The following is an 18,880-nucleotide window of genomic DNA, read 5'->3' on the forward strand; positions in this document are numbered from 1 at the left end:
TATTGTTGATTAGAAGTAATTCTGTTTAAAAATTAAGATTGTGTGACAATAAGTTGGAATTTAGAAGATAAGGCACATCTCTGAAGCCAGCTTGTGCAGGAGTGAGGCAGGGTATGCTTGAGGTTTTTTATTTGTTACATTTGTACCCAACATTTTCCCACCTATTTGCAGGCTCAATGTGCCTTACCTAGTACCGTAAAGGCGTTCGCCAGTTGGTTGATAACAAATACAAGGTTGTATTGTGGTCGAATGAGGTAGGTGTCTGCCAGGCATCGTGAAAGTCGAAGGGAATGAAAATTGTGTATTTTCCAGTATGATCACTGGTTGTGCTGTGTTGCTAGGTGTGGGGATTTACATTGGATCAGTGGGGGTAAGCCTTTTTGAAGAGGTTGGTTTTTAGTGATTTTCTGAAGTTTAGATGGTCATGGATTGTTCTTACAACTTTTGGGAGTCCATTCCAAAGTTGTGCGCTTACATAGGAGAAGCTGGATGCATTATTACGGACTTTACTTGGCTCTCAAGGGTAAGGTTGCGGTCAATTGTGATGCCGAGTATTTTTAGGCTGTCTGAGGTAGGGAGGGTGTGTTCTAGGGTGTTTGTGGTTGTTGGTTTGTACTTGTTATGTTGAGATGAGAGGATGAGGCAGTGTGTTTTTTCAGTGTTCAGTTTCAGTTGGAATGAATTTGCCCAGGAGTTCATGATGGTCAGGCCGTCATTGATTTCATTGGTTATTTCTGTCCAGTCATGATTGAAGGGAATATAGATTGTGACATCTGCATAGATGAACAGGTTGAGGCCTTGGTTGGATAAGGACTTTGCCAGTGGGATCATCATCATGTTGAAGAGTATTGGTGATAATGGTGATCCTTGAGGTACTCCACAGGTAGCTTTCCACGGTGACATGTTTGAGTTTGTTTTTACTCGGTAAGTTCCCAAAATGGCCAAGGTTTACCATGTCGAATGCGCTCGACATGTCGAATTGGAGGAGAAGTATACTTTTACCTGTGGCTATTTCTTGCTTGAATTTGGCCAGGATTGTGACTAGGACAGTTTTGGTACTATGGTGGGGGCGGAACCCTGACTGTGAGTCGTGTAGTATTGAGAACTTGTCCATGTATTCTGTAAGCTGTTTGGTCACCAAGCTCTCCATCAGTTTGACTACTAGTGGTATAAACGCAACTGGGTGGTAATTGGTTAGGGTCGTTTGTGTTTTTCTTGGCGTCTTTTGGTACTGGGGTGAGTAGGATGTTGCCATATTCCTCGGGGAAGAGACCTTGTTCTAGCATGAAGTTTAGGTGGGATGTGAGGTCTGTTATGAAGTGCTCAGGGTCGGATTTGAGTAGATGACTGGGACATATGTCTAGTTTGCAGTGGGTGTTGGCAAACCTATGAGTCATTTTTGACACTGATTCAGTGGTGAAGAGAGTAAATGTTGACCAGAAACGGTCAGCTGAGCATCCATCAGGGATTTGGTCCAGATCGTTGAAGAAGTTTTCTATGTCAGTGTTGTGTTGAGAAAGTGTGCTGCGTAATTTTATTATTTTTTTGTTAAAGTAGTTAGAAAGTTTGTCTGCGGGTGGGATGTCTGTGTTGGTTGTGGTGATAGGGGTGGTGTCTAGTAATTTATTTACGAGTTGAAATAGTTTCTTCATATGGAGTGGAGTGGCGGCCTAGTGGTTAGGGTGGTGGACTCTGGTCCTGGGGAACTGAGTTCGATTCCCACTTCAGGCACAGCTCCTTGTGACTCTGGGCAAGTCACTTAATACTCCATTGCCCCAGGTACAAATACGTACCTGTTTATGTAAGCCGCATTGAGCCTGCCATGAGTGGGAAAGCGCAGGGTACAAATGTAACTGAAATAAAATATATATATATATATATATATATATATATATATATATATATATATATATATATATCTTTGTAATGTGGTCCTATTTTAGTTTTGTAATAGGACCTTTTGTTTGTCTTATTACGTATTAGTATTTTCTGTGTCCTTGTTTCCATGCATTGAGTGTATGTTCATCTTTTGTTTTTTTCCATGCTCGTTCAAGTTTCCTTGATTGTGTTTTGAGTTTTTTTAATTCGTCATTGAACCGTGGTATCGAGTTTTGTCTTCTTGATATTCTTGTCTTTAAGGGCGCTATTTCGTTTAGTACGCTTCTGCATCTGTCCTCCCAGTGGTTGAGGTAGTGTATGGAGGCCATACGTGTTTTCCATTCATTGTCATATATCAGTTGCCAGAATACTTGTGGATCTATTCACCCTCTCGTGGTGGTGTAGGTTGTGTGTGCTGGTGTATGGTATAGTCCCTTCTTCAACCAGTCTAGGGATAGGTTTAGTTTGTAGTGGTCAGTCCATGGTGTTTCTGTCCATTTGATGTCTGTTATTAATAGGTTATGATCTGTGGGCAGTTTGTGTGATAGGAGGTCTAGTGTATGCCCTTTGATGTGGGTAGCTTGCATGTACAGCCATTTGAGATCACAGGACTGTAACATAGTAGATGACGGCAGAAAAAGACCAGCACGGTCCACCCAGTCTGCCCAACAAGATAAACTCACATGTGCCATTTTTTGTGTATACCTTACCTTGATTTGTAGCTGTCTTTTTCAGTAGGAAGTCTTTGAATTCATGTGCGTTGGTGGAGTTGGGGTCTTCTAGGTGAAGGTTTATGTTGCCTTGTATTAATGTATTGGAGCTGTTTGAGATGAAGTCCGTGAAAGTGGGCTCGCTTTCATTCCAGTTTCCGGGCGGTCTGTAAAATAGGACGCAGTTCAGATGATTGATCAGGGATTTGCTATGTATTCTGAATAATGCAATTTCTAGTTGGGGTGTTATGGATTTGGTGGTGAATTGGATTCTGTAGATTATTGCTATGCCTCCTACTCTCTTTTCCGTTCTGGTCCAGTGAGTGATTTTGTAGCCTGGAGAGCATAGTTCAAGGATTATGGGATCTTTTTGATCGTGAATCCATGTTTTGTTAATGAAGATAAGATCAAAGTTTTCTGAGATGATCCAGTCTGATATTGTTGTTGTTTTGTTAACTAATGCATTAATGTAGCCCACTTGGATATTTTGGTATGGGGCTGCTAGGTTTGGTGATGTGTGGATTTTCAGTAGTAGTAGTTCGTTGGGTGGTGTGTGTTTGTTGTGATCTTTCCTTCCATTTTATTGGTATTGTCCGTATTTAGACTTCCTTTAATTTGATGGAGATAAGGAGATAAGCCACCTGGCCAGTGGTTTGTTTACCTGAATAGAGAGCGTGTGACTGCATCCCTCATGTACATTCCTGTAATTTTCCTTGGCTCTGAAAATAACCTTTGGCTTAATAAAAAGGGGGGCTTGTTACAGCAAAGATCTGAGGCTCATCTGTGGATGGAAGCATTGTGCAGAAAAGACTGTTCCTAGTCATAAAGAGACTTCGGGCTTTCGCTGCAACGGGCCTCCTGGCTGATAAGGGCCTGAAATTCCTGACCAGTGATGTTGTATGTATAATATGTATATATCTGTCTTATAGCTTTCTTTTAGTTAGATGATTTAATCAATGTATATATCTTAATCATTGTAGATTTTAGAATCTTTAATAAAGGTCTCATTTTCCTAATACAAATCCAAAAGAATCCACAGTAGTAACTGAGTAGTCTGTGCTAGCGAAGCAGGTTATAAATCCAGAGTAGTACATCTTGATAGAACAGTTCAGACAAACTTCACTAGGCCAAGTAGGAAGATGATGACATGGCCCCTTCCAGAAAAGCCCTCTTGAGCCTGAACATTCAGTCTATAATGCTTAATCAAGGTATGCAGCAACAACCACCTTATCACCTTGTCTTCATGAGCCACTGCTCTAGCTTCGGCCCACAATGCCACCTTGGTGGAGTGTGCCCATAATGCAAGCATCTTCTTATGGTTCAAGATATAAACTGTATCAATAGCCTCCTTCAACCCGCACAACAAATTATGCTTTAGAAGCCACATCCCATTGCTGTGGGCCTCCGTGCAATATACAAACACCTGACTCAAAAAGAGTCATCATCATGTAATAGAGCAAGACTCAAATTTCCAGCAAATGGAAGATCTCTCATCCAAACCATCTCTCTGCAAAAGGCTGAAACAGACCAGACACAGGAGAGGAATTTGCTTCACCCCCATTCATAAGTACATAAGTATTGTCATACTGAGACAGACCAAAGATCCATCAAGCCCAGCATCCTGTTTCCAACAGTGGCCAATCCAGGTCACAAATACATGGCAAGATCCCCCCCAAAAGTACAAAACATTTTATGCTGCTTATCCCAGAAATATTTTCTCCAAGTCCAATTTAATAATGGTCTATGGAATTTTTCTTTAGGAAGCCGTTCAAAACTTTTTAAAAATCTGTTAAGCTAACCGCCTTCACCACATTTTCTGGCAATGAACTCTGGAGTTGAATTACACGTTAAGTGAAGAAAAGTTTTCACTGATTCGTTTTAAATTTACTACTTTGGAGCTTCATCACATGCCCCCTAGTCCTAGTATTTTTGGAAAGCGTAAACAGACGCTTCACGTCTACCCGTTCCACTCCACTCATTTTTTATAGACCTCTATCATATCTCCCCTCAGCCCTCTTTTCTCTAAGCTGAAGAGCCGTTCCTCATAGGGAAGTCGTTCCATCCCCTTTATAATTTTCATCGCCCTTCTCTGCAACTTTTCTAATTCCACTATATCTTTTTTGAGATGCGGCGACCAGAATTGAACACAATATTTGAGGAGCGATACAAAGGCATTATAACGACCTCATTTTTGTTTTCCATTCCTTTCCTAATACCACCTAACATTCTATTTGCTTTCTTAGGTGACACAGAACACTGAGCAGAAGGTTTCAACATATCATCAACGACAACACCTAGAGCCCTTTCTTGGTCAGTGACTCCTAGCGTGGAACCTTGCATAATGTAGCTATAATTCGGGTTCCTCTTTCCCACATGCATCACTTTGCACTTGCTCACATTGAACGTCATCTGCCAGACGCCCAGTCTCCCAGTCTCGTAATTTTTCACAATCCTCCCTTGATTTAACAACTTTGAAAAACTTTGTGTCGACAGCAAGTTTAATTACCTCACTAGTTACTCCCATCTCTAGGTCATTTATAAATATGTTAAAAAGCAGCGGTTCCAGCACAGACCCCCTGGGAACCCCACTAACTATCCTTCTCCATTGAGAATACTGACCCATTTAACTCTACTCTCTGTTTTCTATCTTTTAACCAGTTTTTAATCCACAATAGGACACTACCTCCTATCCCATGACTCTCCAACTTCCTCTGGAGTCTTTCATGAGGTACTTCGTCAAACACCTTCTGAAAATCCAGATACACAGTATCAACCGGCTCACCTTTATCCACGTTTGTTCACTCCTTCAAAGAACTGTAATAGATTGGTGAGGCAAGATTTCCCTTCACTAAATCCATGTTGACTTTGTCTCATTAATCCATGCTTTTGAATATGCTCTGTAATTTTGTTCTTTATAATAGTCTCTACCATTTTGCCCAGCACCGATGTAAAACTCACCAGTCTATAATTTCCCGGATCTCCCCTGGAGCATAAAATGCAAAATGTCTGGATGTGCCTCCTGCCATATACTCCCTAGATAAAGGCCAGTTCTGACACTTGTACTTTCAGACAGTTAAGCAACAACCCTCTAATCCTCCTTGTAAGGTCACCAAAATTCAGGGAACAGTAAAGGTAAAGGGTTATGGACTTGATATACTGCCTGTGTGAACAACCAAAGCGGTTTACAATTATTACATGCAGCTACTTTCTTTGTCCCTAGTGGGTTCACAATCTAAGTATTGTACCTGGGGCAATGAAGGGTTAAGCTTGCTCAGAGTCCCAAGGAGCTGTAGTGGGAATAAAACCCAGTTCCCTATGTTATCAATCCACTACACATTATCACTAGGCTACTTCCTCCACTCCATATACCCTGTCAAACACCTTGTCAGAAACACCAGGTCTGAAACACCTCATCAAATTTCTACTTATGCAAAACAAGTTTAAGTGTTTTGTATCCTCGGCAGCATAGATGCCACCAATGTAGAACCACCATGCTACTCCTTGATTGGTTAGGCTGCACTGGTTTCCCATAAATGCTCGTATTTCTTTTAAAAGTTGGCTTGCTGGATTTATGTTTGAAGGTTTATGTCTAGAATATTTGATTAGCTTATTTTCTTTACCTTTGTCTCCTACTTATTCTCAAGCAGGAGATTTTGGTCTTTTCTTCTCTATTTTCTGTTATTCTCTGGGGTTCAATACAAAACATCTATTTTCCCTATCAGGTAGTTCATATTTGGTGCTCTCTGACTATTGAACTTAGGACCATGTCCACCTATCTTTTAAAAATAAATTTAAAGACTTGCATAGTAACATAGTAGATGATGGCAAAGACCTGCAGACCCCACACAGGATTATACAAAGCTGCTAAAAAGACCTTATCAGAACATTTCCTAAACAAGTACAGCCACATCTAAAGAAACTCATACCAAACCAACCTTCTGTGGGCACATTCTACATGCTACCCAAAATCCACAAACCTGGAAACCCGGGCAGACCAATCATATCAGGTATTGGCACACTCACGGAGGAAATATCTGGACTCAGAGGGAATTCTGAAACCTCTTGTGCACAAAACAAACAGCTTCATACAAGACACCACAAACTTTCTGAATAAATTGAAAAGCATCAAGCAATTACCACCAAACACCCTTCTGGTCACGATGGATGTAGAATCACTATACAGCAACATTCCCCATGCGGACGGCATAGCTGCATGTGGGAGACTCATAGTAACATAGTAGATGATGGCAGAAAAAGACCTGCATGGTACAACCAGCCTGCCCAGCAAGATAAACTAACATGTGCCATTTTTTGTGTATACCTTACCTTGATTTGTACCTGTCTTTTTCAGGGCACAGACCGTATAAGTCTGCCCAGCACTATCCCCGCCTCCCAACCACCAGCCCCGCCTCCCACCACTGGCTCTGGCACAGACCGTATAAGTCTGCCCAGCACTATCCCCACCTCCCAACCACCAGCCCTGCCTCCCACCACCGGCTAAGCTTCTGGGGATCCCTTCCTTCTGAGCAGGATTCCGTTATGTTTATCCCACGCATGTTCGAATTCCGTTACCGTTTTCATCTCTACCACCTCCCGCGGGAGGGCATTCCAAGCATCCACCACTCTCTCCGTGAAAAAATACTTCCTGACATTTTTCTTGAGTCTGCCCCCCTTCAATCTCATTTCATGTCCTCTAGTTCAACCGCCTTCCCCTCTCCAGAAAAGGTTCGTTTGCGGATTAATACCTTTCAAATATTTGAACGTCTGTATCATATCACCCCTGTTTCTCCTTTCCTCCAGTGTATACATGGTATACATGTTCAGGTCAACAAGTCTCTCCTCATACGTCTTGCAACGCAAATCCCATACCATTCTCGTAGCTTTTCTTTGCACCGCTTCCATTTTTTTTAAAACATCCTTTGCAAGATACGGCCTCCAAAACTGAACACAATACTCCAGATGGGGCCTCACCAACAGGGGTATTAAAACCTCTTTTCTTCTGCTGGTCACACCTCTCTCTATACAGCCTAGCAATCTTCTAGCTATGGCCACCACCTTGTCACACTGTTTCATTGCCTTCAGGTCCTCAGATACTATCACCCCAAGATCCCTCTCCCTGTCCGTACCTATCAGACTCTCACCGTCTAACACATACTCCTAAAAACATCCACACTGGACCATCAATACTCACCAGAAACTATTACAAAATTAATCAAATGTATTTTAACTCACAACTACTTCCGCTTCAACAATGATATCTATCTACAAATAATGGGCACTGCGATGGGTACCAGGACAGCACCCCAATATGCCAACCTTTTTATGGCTGAGCTGGAAGAGACATTTCTGAATACATACCAGACCAAACCTCTAAAATACTATCGGTACGTCGATGACATTTTTATGATTTGGACGGAGGGGGAAGAAACTCAAACAATTTTACTATCCCTTCAATACATACCATCCTACAGATTCAAAATTGACTACTCCCTAGAAAAAGTCAATTTTTTGGACATCACGGTCTCAATCAGTGATGGCTATATACAAACATCTATATACAAGAAACCCACAGACAGATGCAGCTACCTCCTCGACTCCAGCTTCCACCCTTCACATACAAAGAGATCCATTATTTACAGCCAAGCCACAAGATACCACCGTATCTGCTCTGACCCAAGGGACAGAGACAGAAATCTTGAAATCCTGACTGCATCCTTTGATCGGAAAGGCTACAACCCCAAACCCCAAAATAATCTCCAAACATATTGCCTCCCCCCTCAAAACACCCAGGGAAAACCTGCTACAATAAAACAAACAAACAAAAAAAGCCACAGACAGAATCTCCCTTATAGTGACATACAATCCAGAGCTGGAAAAATTAAGAAAAATCATAGAAGATCTTCAGCCTCTACTCCAAGAGGATGAATTACTGAAAGAGATATTCCCAGCCCCACCAATGCTGGCCTTCTGACAACCACCCAACTTGAAACACAAGCTAATCAGAAGTAAACTCCCAACACAGACTGAAAAAGAAGAGAAGGGTACACATCCTTGCAATATATCCAGCTGCAAGCTATGCCAAAACATTTCACAGGACCCCACAGTCATTCACAAAGGAAAAATAATCAACATAAAGGAATATTTCACATGCTCATCTTCCAATGTGGTATATATCATTCAGTGTAAAAAATGTAACGAAGGATGCTATATTGGAGAAACAGGCCAGATGCTAAAGACAAGATTTAATTTACATAGACATCACATGAACAATACTGGTGCCAGCCGGGTTCCCACCCCTGTGGGCCAGCACTTTACAAAACCAGATCACTGTACCAGTGACTTCATAGTAAGAATCCTGAAAGGTAACTTTAAAACAATACAGGAACATAAGACCTTTGAAGTCAGAATGATTGTATATTTTGACACCCAACAAACAGGACTTAAATATCTGGGTTTTCTAGCCCATTATAAACCATAAAGTTGTACTGCTATGTTTATCACCCTCCTCTCACCTATACACCGCCATCCTGTTAAACTATCTCTGAAATGCTTTGATGTTCCCATGCATACCTCCTACCCATCCCCACCCTGTTAGACTGTCAATGAAACGCTTGGAAATTTTTCTTATATATACTGTCATCTACCACATTTGCTTATTTACGATCTGACGAAGAAGGTCAACCTTCGAAAGCTAATCAAGAAATGTATTAAGTTATGTCCAATAAAAAAGGTATCATCTTATTTTCTTTTCCATGTTTTATTTTGTTTGATTACCTTTAAAAGTGGACTAACACGGCTACCACACCACTCTACCCTAGAATATGAGAGAGCATGCTAACTTGAAAAGAACACACACACAAGAATGGGTGCAGAAAACTGTTACAAGAAAACATTTCTTATTTTTATAGAGGGAAACCAACATCTCTCAGAAAACAGCAACTTAATACGGATACAAACTTTCAATGGACAACTAATTTGCATGTCATCTGAAAATTCATGCAAAAATCTTTCTCCTTTTGTGTAGTTTGCTGTAAAAATGTCACTTCCACAAAACTATGTGAACACATCAACACTTGACATTAAATAGCATAGAGTCAAAGATGAAAGTATTACTTACTGCAGGCACCAGTAACTTCTTTACTTCTTCCACAGCTCTCTTCAGTTTAATTTCTGCTCTGTTTTGAGCATCCTCCACAGTGATTAGTACGTGCAAATCTTCATTCAGGTGCTCCCAGTTAGGCTTGCCTCGGTTTTGTTCCTCCTTAAACATAAATGTAAATCAGAGTTGAAAAATATTCTAGAAGTTAAAGTCCAACCCCTCCCCCCTACCACTTTTCTAAACACACCTCCAAACAAGAAATGATACTGCATAAGGAAAATTGCTAAAAACAACAAGGCAAGCGATCTGCAAACTCCAACATGGAAAAAACCACAGCAGATCAATATAATAAATTGAAACTTTATTGATAATACCATGTATCAAAATGTTGCCCGACACAGGCTGTGTTTCGACCAAAAGGGCTGCGTCAGGGGCTAAAGTAAATAAACACAAAAAAATATATAACAAATATACGAAATGATTTAAAAACAATGAATGAATAAAATAATCTAAAATACTATAAATAAAATCATAATTGCTGTATAGTAAATGAATAACTATCTCATACAATTCAAAGATGCATAACAGTATGAACACATATATAGAAAATGTATAACCAAAATAGACATATAGACATATAAAGGCAATCTGATGATATATAATTATACCTAATATACATAATAAAAATTAAAAATAAAAACCATACTCTTTAGAACCAGGAATATAACATACCCACATCCTAATACATTACACCAATACATTTAAACTAATATCTTACATATATATAAAGTGCATATATGCAGTGATACAGAATGGAGGAGTGGCCTAGTGGTTAGGGTGGTGGACTTTGGTTCTGGGGAACTGAGGAACTGAGTTTGATTCCCACTTCAGGCACAGGCAGCTCCTTGTGACTCTGGGCAAGTCACTTAACCCTCCATTGCCCCAGGTACAAATAAGTACCTGTATAAAATATGTAAGCCGCATTGAGCCTGCCATGAGTGGGAAAGCGCGGGGTACAAATGTAACAAAAATAAAAAATGAAATACGTTTGTACATAAAATTTTCTACATAAAATATTCCTTGAAAAACAGAGTCAAATAATCACCTAGTCCAATTCAACAAATAATATAGACGTCAAAATCTGATATATTACGCATAAGTAACAATTGTATAGATAGGGCACATACCTATGATATAAATCGTATAATGAGATACTTGTCCAACAGTGAATGCTATAAAAACAAAGCAAAAAATAGAGAATAATAAAAAGCAAAAATAAAAAACTAGTGTAATGTATTAGGATGTGGGTGAGTGCGGAGGACTACTCTGTTATGATGAAACTTGATATAAAGTGCATGCACTACCAGGGCTTGGAGCTCACTGACTCTATGAGCTGAAGTAACAGCCATCAAGAAAATGACCTTCGAGGTCAAGTACTTCAGATGGCAGGAATTCAGTGGCTCAAAAGAAGTTTTCATCAGCTGGGTGAGAATGACATTGAGATCCCATGACACTGGTGGAGGTTTGACAAGGGGCTTTGACAAAAGCAAACCTCTCATGAAGCGAACAACTAAAGGCTGTCCAGAGATAGGCCGACCTTCTCCACGTTGATGATAAGCACTAATTGCACTAAGGTGAACCCTTACGGAGTTGGTCTTGAGACCAGAATCAGTGTAGAAGGTATTCAAGCAGGGACCGTGTAGGACAAGAAAAAGGATCTAGGGCCTTGCTGTCACACCAGACGGCAAACCTCCTCCATTTGAAAGAGTAACACTTTTTCGTGGAATCTTTCCTGGAAGCAAGACACGGGAGACACCCTCTGAAAAAGAGGCAACTTCTAAGCTCTCAACATCCAGGCTGTAAGAGCCAGAGACTGGAGGTTGGGATGTAGAAGCGACCCCTCGTTCTGGGTGATGAGGGTCAGAAAACACTCCAATCTCCACGGTTCTTCGGAGGACAACAGAAGAGGAGGAAACCAGATCTGACGAGGCCAGAAGGGAGCAACCAGAATCATAGTTCCACGGTCTCGCTTGAGTTTCAGCAAAGTCTTCCCTACTGGAGGTATGGGAGGATACGAATACAAAAGGCCTATCCCCCAATGTAGGAGAAAAGCATCTGACGCTAGTCTGTCGTGGGCCTGAAGTCTGGAACAGAATTGAGGGACTTTGTGATTTCTCTGAGTAGCAAAAAGATCCACCAAGGGTGTGCCCCACACTCGGAAGATCTTGCGGACAACGTCCATGTTCAGAGACCACTCGTGAGGTTGCATGATCCTGCTCAACCTGTTGGCCAGACTGTTTACGCCTGCCAGATACAAGGCCTGGAGAAGCATGCCGTGATGGTGCGCCAAAAGCCACATCTTGATGGCTTCCTGACACAGAGGGCGAGATCCGGTGCCCCCCTGCTTGTTGATGTAATACATTGCAACCTGATTGTCTGTCTGAATTAAAATGATTTGGACAGCTAATCTCTGAAAGCCTTGAGAGCGTTCCAGATAGCTCGTAATTCCAGGAGGTTGATCTGAAGATCGTTTTCCTGAAAGGACCAAGCTCCTTGAGTGTGAAGTCCATCTACATGGGCTCCCCACCCCTAGGAGGGATGCATCCGTCGTCAGCACTTTCTGCAGCTGAGGAATTTGGAATAGACGTCCCAAGGTCAAATTGCATCGAATGGTCCACCACTGAAGGGATCTGCAAAACTCGGCGGATAGATGGATTACATCCTCTAGATCCCCTGTGGCCTGACACCACCGGGAAGCTAGGGTCCCACTGAGCTGATCTCAAATTTAGAAGTGCCATGGGAGTTACATGAACTGTGGAAGCCATGTGCCCTAAAAGTCTCAACATCTGCCGAGCTGTGATCTGTTGAGATGCTCGAGCCAAGGACACTACAGCCAGGAGATTGTCTGCCCTTGCCTGGGGGAGATAACCTCGAGACGTCTGTGTGTCCAGCAGAGCTCCAATGAATTCCAATTTCTGTACCGGAACAAGGTGGGACTTTGGATAATTGATTACAAACCCCAGTAGCTATAGCATTCAAACAGTCATCCGCATGGACTGTAGAGCCCCTACCTCCGAGGTGCTCTTCACCAGCCAATTGTCGAGATAAGGGAACACATGCACTCCCAGTCTGCGGAGCGATGCTGTGACAACTCTCAGACACTTTGTAAAGACTCTGGGCGCAGACGTGAGGACAAAGGACAATACACAGTACTGAAAGTGCCGAGTTCCCAACCAAAATCGAAGATACTTCCTGTGAGCTTGGAGTATCCTTTAAGTCCAGAGAGCATAGCCAATCATTTTCCTGAATCATAGGAAGAAAGGTGCCCAGGGAAACCATCCTGAACTTTTCTCAGACTAAGAATTTGCGGGACCTTAGGTCTAGGATGGGACGCAGCTCCCTCTGCCCTGGAACAGGAAGTAACCTGTTCCGGGTAAGCTGCAGCGAACGAGAGAATTTAGCGTAGCGATTCGAACTCGCAGCTGACAGGCGCGCGCAGCGGCACCCCCCCCCCCCAGCGGCGTGCACCCGGGGGGGGGGGGGGCGCATCGACGATCCACCCCGGGTGTCGTCGACGCTAGGAACGCCACTGGTCACAGGTAAATTAGGACAGGGAGAAGACAGAAAGGGAGAGGTGGTGCTGCAGGACAGGAGAGATGCAGCACTTAGATCTGATGTGCTGCTGGGTGCCTCATAACCTTTGCTAGTGACCATGCACCACGTGTTGGGAATCTTGCTCTAACTCCTCACGAGGGATCACCATTGTTATCAGTTGAAGCAGCTTCAACTGGTCCAAGACACTGTGAAAAAAAGCTGGTCACATAATTGTGTTGCTGATTGAGCAAAGCTAACTTACTATTTCCAGTAAAGTTTAATACCCTGATGTTGGCTCACAATGCATCTACAAAAAAAAGGAGAGGAAAACACCAACTGCAAAGTACGTGTAGATAAAAAGCAGTGTGGCAGCATAGAAAGGCACAAAATGGTGCTTTATTCAAATTCATCAATATATATCGAAGATGGTAGCAGGCGTAAAATATCCAGACTTCCACAAACAGTTATATATATATATAAAAGGTGGTAACAGGTATAAAATATCCAGACTTTCAAAAATAGTTATAACATGTTTCGGCAACCATAGGTCCTGCATCAGGGGCAAATCATATATTCATTGCGAGTCAGAAATATATCAACCTTTCAAAAGTATACCACTTCTTACAGACAACAGGGCCCTCTGCAATAGTGCAATATTATAGAAAAAAGCTTTTTCCAGCTCCTGGCAATATGCCCAATGATTCATGCAATTTGGCTTTGAACTGTTTTTCTCATTTTTGGATCTATGGTTCAGCAATTCCCTGCTCTCCCCCTCTCTCTCCCTCCCCTTAGCCCCTATGGTCCAGCATTTCCCTATCCCCTCTCCCTTCTTCTATGGTCCAGCAGCTATGTACCCTCTTTCTTCCTCTTTACAATTATGGATCTGCATATCAAGTATTCTTATAATAAGTTTAAAAGAGGTATAAAGACTGGTCTTTCAGAAATATTTGCAATACCAGTGCCTCCTTTGATTCTGGGTGAGGAATCTGCAGGTATATATATGTATTATTTTGCAACACATGTATTTGTTGTGACACTTAACAGTGATTTGTGTTTTGTAATGGAATATGTTTTGATCAAAAGTGTGAAGGCATGTTGACACAAGTTTATTGATTTTTTTATTTATTTTACTCAATTACTGCCCTCCTAGTAAAGAAATGATTGAGCAACAATTGAGGCAATTGTGGCCACGTCTGTTGATATGAATTCATAATATTGACTGAAGATTTATTATTTGAGCTCACCTTTAGGGGAGGCTTTTCTTTCATTGTGTCAATCTTGGACTGGTTACCTATTTCATTCAAGCATCTGCAGTACTCCTGGATAATTCACTTGCGGTCTCACCATCATCTGTGAACTATTTAAATGGTAATTTTTCTAACAGATCACCTAGATTTAAGTCCAAATAGTACCTATTTGAAGCTATTACTACTATTTAGCATTTCTATAGCGCTACAAGGCGTACGCAGCGCTGCACAAACATAGAAGAAAGACAGTCCCTGCTCAAAGAGCTTACAATCTAATAGACAAAATATAAAGTAAGCAAATCAAATCAATTAATGTGTACAGGAAGGAGAGGAGGGTAGGTGGAGGCGAGTGGTTACGAGTCAAAAGCAATGTTAAAGAGGTGGACTTTCAGTCTAGATTTAAAGGTGGCCAAGGATGGAGCAAGGCGTATGGGCTCAGGAAGTTTATTCCAGGCGTAGGGTGCAGCGAGACAGAAGGCGCGAAGTCTGGAGTTGGCAGTAGTGGAGAAGGGAACAGATAAGAAAGATTTATCCATGGAGCGGAGTGCACTGGAAGGGGTGTAGGGAAGGACGAGTGTAGAGAGATACTGGGGAGCAGCAGAGTGAGTATATTTATAGGTTAGTAGAAGAAGTTTGAACAGGATGCGAAAACGGATAGGGAGCCAGTGAAGCGACTTGAGGAGAGGGGTAGTATGAGTAAAGCGACCTTGGCGGAAGACGAGACGGGCAGAAGAGTTTTGAACCGATTGGAGAGGGGAGAGGTGACTAAGTGGGAGGTCAGCAAGAAGCAGATTGCAGTAGTCTAAACGAGAGGTGACAAGGGTGTGGATGAGGGTTTTGGTAGAGTGCTCGGAAAGAAAGGGGCGAATTTTACGGATGTTGTAAAGAAAGAAACGACAGGTCTTGGCGATCTGCTGGATATGAGCAGAGAAGGAGAGAGAAGAGTCAAAGATGACCCCAAGGTTTCGAGCTGAGGAGACAGGGAGAATGAGAGAGCCATCAACAGAAATAGAAAATGGGGGGAGTGGGAAGGTGGGTTTGGGGGGAAAAATGAGAAGCTCGGTTTTGGTCATGTTTAATTTCAGGTGGCGTTGAGACATCCAGACAGCAATGTCAGACAAGCACGCTGAAACTTTGGTTTGAATGCAAGGTGAGATATCAGGGGTAGAAAGGTAGATTTGGGAGTCATCAGCATAGAGATGGTAGGAAAAGCCATAGGATGAGATTAATGAACCAAGGGAAGAAGTGTAGATAGAAAAGAGGAGGGGACCAAGAACAGAACCCTGAGGTACGCCGACAGGCAGAGGGATAGAAGTAGAAGAGGATCCACCAGAGTGAACACTAAAGGTGCGGAGGGAGAGGTAGGAAGAGAACCAGTCAAAGCATGTCATATACAGCATCTGCCAGATAGGCCAAGCTGGACTCCAACTGGGCCGCCCGAGGACTGCCTTTGGCAGATGAACTTTTAGAACATAAGAGTAGCTACACTGGGTCAGACCAATGGTCCATCTAGGCCAGTATCCTGTTTTCTAAACAGTGGCCAGGCCAGATCACAAGTACCTGGCAGAAACCCAAATTGTGGCAACACTCCATACTACAAATCCCAGGGCAAGCAGTTGCTTCCCATGTCTGTCTCAATAGCACATTATGGACTTTTCCTACAGGAACTTGTCCAAATCTTTTTTTAAACCCCAGATACGCTAACCGCTATTATAATCTCCTCCGCAAAAGAGTTCCAGAGCTTAACTATCATTGAGTGAAAAAGTATTTCCTCCTATTTGTTTTAAAAGTATTTCCACTTAACTTCCTTGAGTGTCCCCTAGGCTTTCTACTTTTGGAACGAGTAAAAAAAAAAAAAAAAAAAAAAAGAATTATTTCTGCTCATTCTACACCACTCAGGATTTTGTAGACCTCAATCATATCACCCTTCAGCTGTCTCTTTTTCAAGCTGAAGAGCCATAACCTCTTTGGCCTTTCTTCAAATGAGAGGAGTTCCATCCCCTTTAACATCATTTTAGTCGCTCTTCTTTGAACCTTTTCTAATTCCGCTTTATCTTTTTTGAGATATGGCGACCAGAACTGAATGCAATATTCAAGGTGCACACACCATAGAGCAATACAAAGGCATTATAATATATTTGGTCTTATTTACCATCCCTTTCCTAATAATTCCTAGCATCCTGTTTGCTTTTTTGGCCACCGCTGCACACTGAGCAGAAGATTTCAGAGTATTATCTACAACGATACCCAGATCTTTTTCTTGAGCGCTGACCCCGCATCAGTTAACTGTGATTCCGATTATTCTTTCCAATGTGCATCACCTTGCATTTGTCCACATTAAATCTGGTCTGCGAGTGAGTGTCGGTCTGCGAGATATGCCGGCCGCACCGACCACACTTCTTAAATCCACTCGGGACCTTCGCGGACATCAACGGAAAAATCGCGTCGGCGATGTCAAAGTCGTCGATGGTGGCGGTAAAAAGCACACCCGAAAAATAAATCGACCGTGTGGCCACAAGGCCGCAACGAGGCCCCCCCCCCCCCCCGCTAGACGTACGAGGGGAGATAAACAAAGTTTGTTTTTTTGTTTTTTTTTGAAAAGGAAAACAAAACTAAAGAAACAACGAATAAGAAAAGAAAAATTTGCGTCGAAGGCGCGATCCGGTTTCCGGGGCTGACAGACAGAGAGAGACGAACACGGCTCTCTCCAGCGCGGTAAAGAAAAGACTGAGCGGGAACGGTCGCACACGGGCAGGAAGACGGCCGCGCATGCGCGGTGGGCGTGCGGGACCGCCCGCAAAGTTTTTGTTCTGGTTGGTGGGGGCTGCCGTGGACGTCAACCAAGTCGTGAGAACAAGCAGCCTGCTTGTCCTCGGAGAAAAATATGTTAAATAGTACCAGTCCCAGTACAGATCCCTGCGGCACTCCACTGTTCACTCTCCTCCATTGAGGGAAATGACCATTTAACCCTACCCTCTTGTTTTCTGTCCAATAACCAATTCCTAGTCCACACCAGAACCTTGCTTCCTATCCTATGACTAATTTTCTCAGGAGTCTCATGAGGAACTTTATCAAAAGTTATCTGAAAATCTAGATACACTACATAAACCGGCTCACCTTTATCCACATGTTTAATTCACGCCTTCAAAGAAATGAAGAAAATTGGTGAGGCAAGTCTCCCTTGGCTGAAACCATGCTGACTCTGTCCCATTAAACCATGTTTGTCTACGTGTTCTATAATTTTATCTTTATAACAGATTCCACTATTTTGCCCAGCATCGATGTCAGGCTTACCAGTCTATAATTTCCTGGATCACCCCTAGAACCCTTTTTAAAAACCGGCGTCACATTGACCACCCTCCAATCTCCAGGTACTATGGACAATTTTAATGAAAGGCTACATATTACTAACAGCAGATCAGCTATTTCATGCTTAAGTTCCTTGAGTACCCTTGGATGTATGCCATCCGGTACAGGTGATTTACTACTCTTAGTTTGTTAACTTGGCTCAGTACATCTTCCAGGTTCACCAAGATTTCTTTCAATTCCTCTGTATCATCACCCTTGAAAACCATTTCTGGTACAGGCAGATCTCATACATCTTCTTCTGTAAAGACAGAAGCAAAGAATTCATTCAGTCTCCTTGCTATGGCCTTGTCCTTCCTGAGTGCCACTTTTGCTCTTTCGTGATCTAACGGTCCCATGGATTCCCTCGAGGGCCTTCTGCTTCTGACGTACCAGAAAAATTTGTTACTGTGAGTTTTAGACTCTGCGGCATTTCTCTTCATACTCTCTTTTAGCCTTGTTTATTAATGTTTTGCATCTGACTTGCCAGTGATTATGTTGCTTCTTATTTTCTACATTTGGGTCCTTTTCCATTCTTTGAAGGGCAATCTTTTGGCTGTAATGGCCTCTTTTACTTCACCTTTTAATCATGCTGGCTGATGTTTTCTCTTCTTTCCATCATTGCAAATATGTGGAATGCATTTGGACTGGACTTCCAAGATGGTATTTTTGAATAACGTCCATGCCTGATTTAGTGTCCTAACCTTTGCAGCAGATCGTTTTATTTTCTTTATAGTCATTTTCCTCATTTTATTATAATCATCCTTTCAAAAATTAAATGCAGCTACAGTAGATTTCTTTTGCAGGTTCATCCCAGATAGTAGCTCAAACTTGATCATGTTATGATCAGTTTCCCAGGGGACCCAAAACTGCCACCTCTCGCAATATGCCCTGCAAGCCACCAAGGACCAGATCCAAAATGTCCCCCTCCCTCTCATCAGGTCCTGGACCAGCTGCTCCAAGAAGCAGTCTTTCATCACACTTAGAAATTTTATCTCCCTGGCACT

The 18,880-nt window shown here is 42.3% G+C and overlaps 1 protein-coding gene across 8 annotated transcripts in view; it reads right to left on the reverse strand.

Moving 5' to 3' along the window:
* QKI (QKI, KH domain containing RNA binding) overlaps positions 1-18,880 on the reverse strand; it is a 552,778-nt gene that overhangs the window by 279,105 nt on the left and 254,793 nt on the right. For all 8 annotated transcript variants that reach the window (XR_003941579.1, XM_030198090.1, XM_030198088.1 and 5 more), the window contains one exon: positions 9,706-9,849. Coding sequence is in view for 7 of the 8 variants with exons in the window: in XM_030198090.1 (XP_030053950.1) it covers positions 9,706-9,849 (144 nt within the window). In the remaining variant the exon portion in view is untranslated. The remainder of the gene's footprint in view (positions 1-9,705; positions 9,850-18,880) is intronic.

This window comes from Microcaecilia unicolor, chromosome 3 (genome assembly GCF_901765095.1).
Source record: "Microcaecilia unicolor chromosome 3, aMicUni1.1, whole genome shotgun sequence".
Classification (NCBI taxonomy): Eukaryota; Metazoa; Chordata; class Amphibia; order Gymnophiona; family Siphonopidae; genus Microcaecilia; species Microcaecilia unicolor.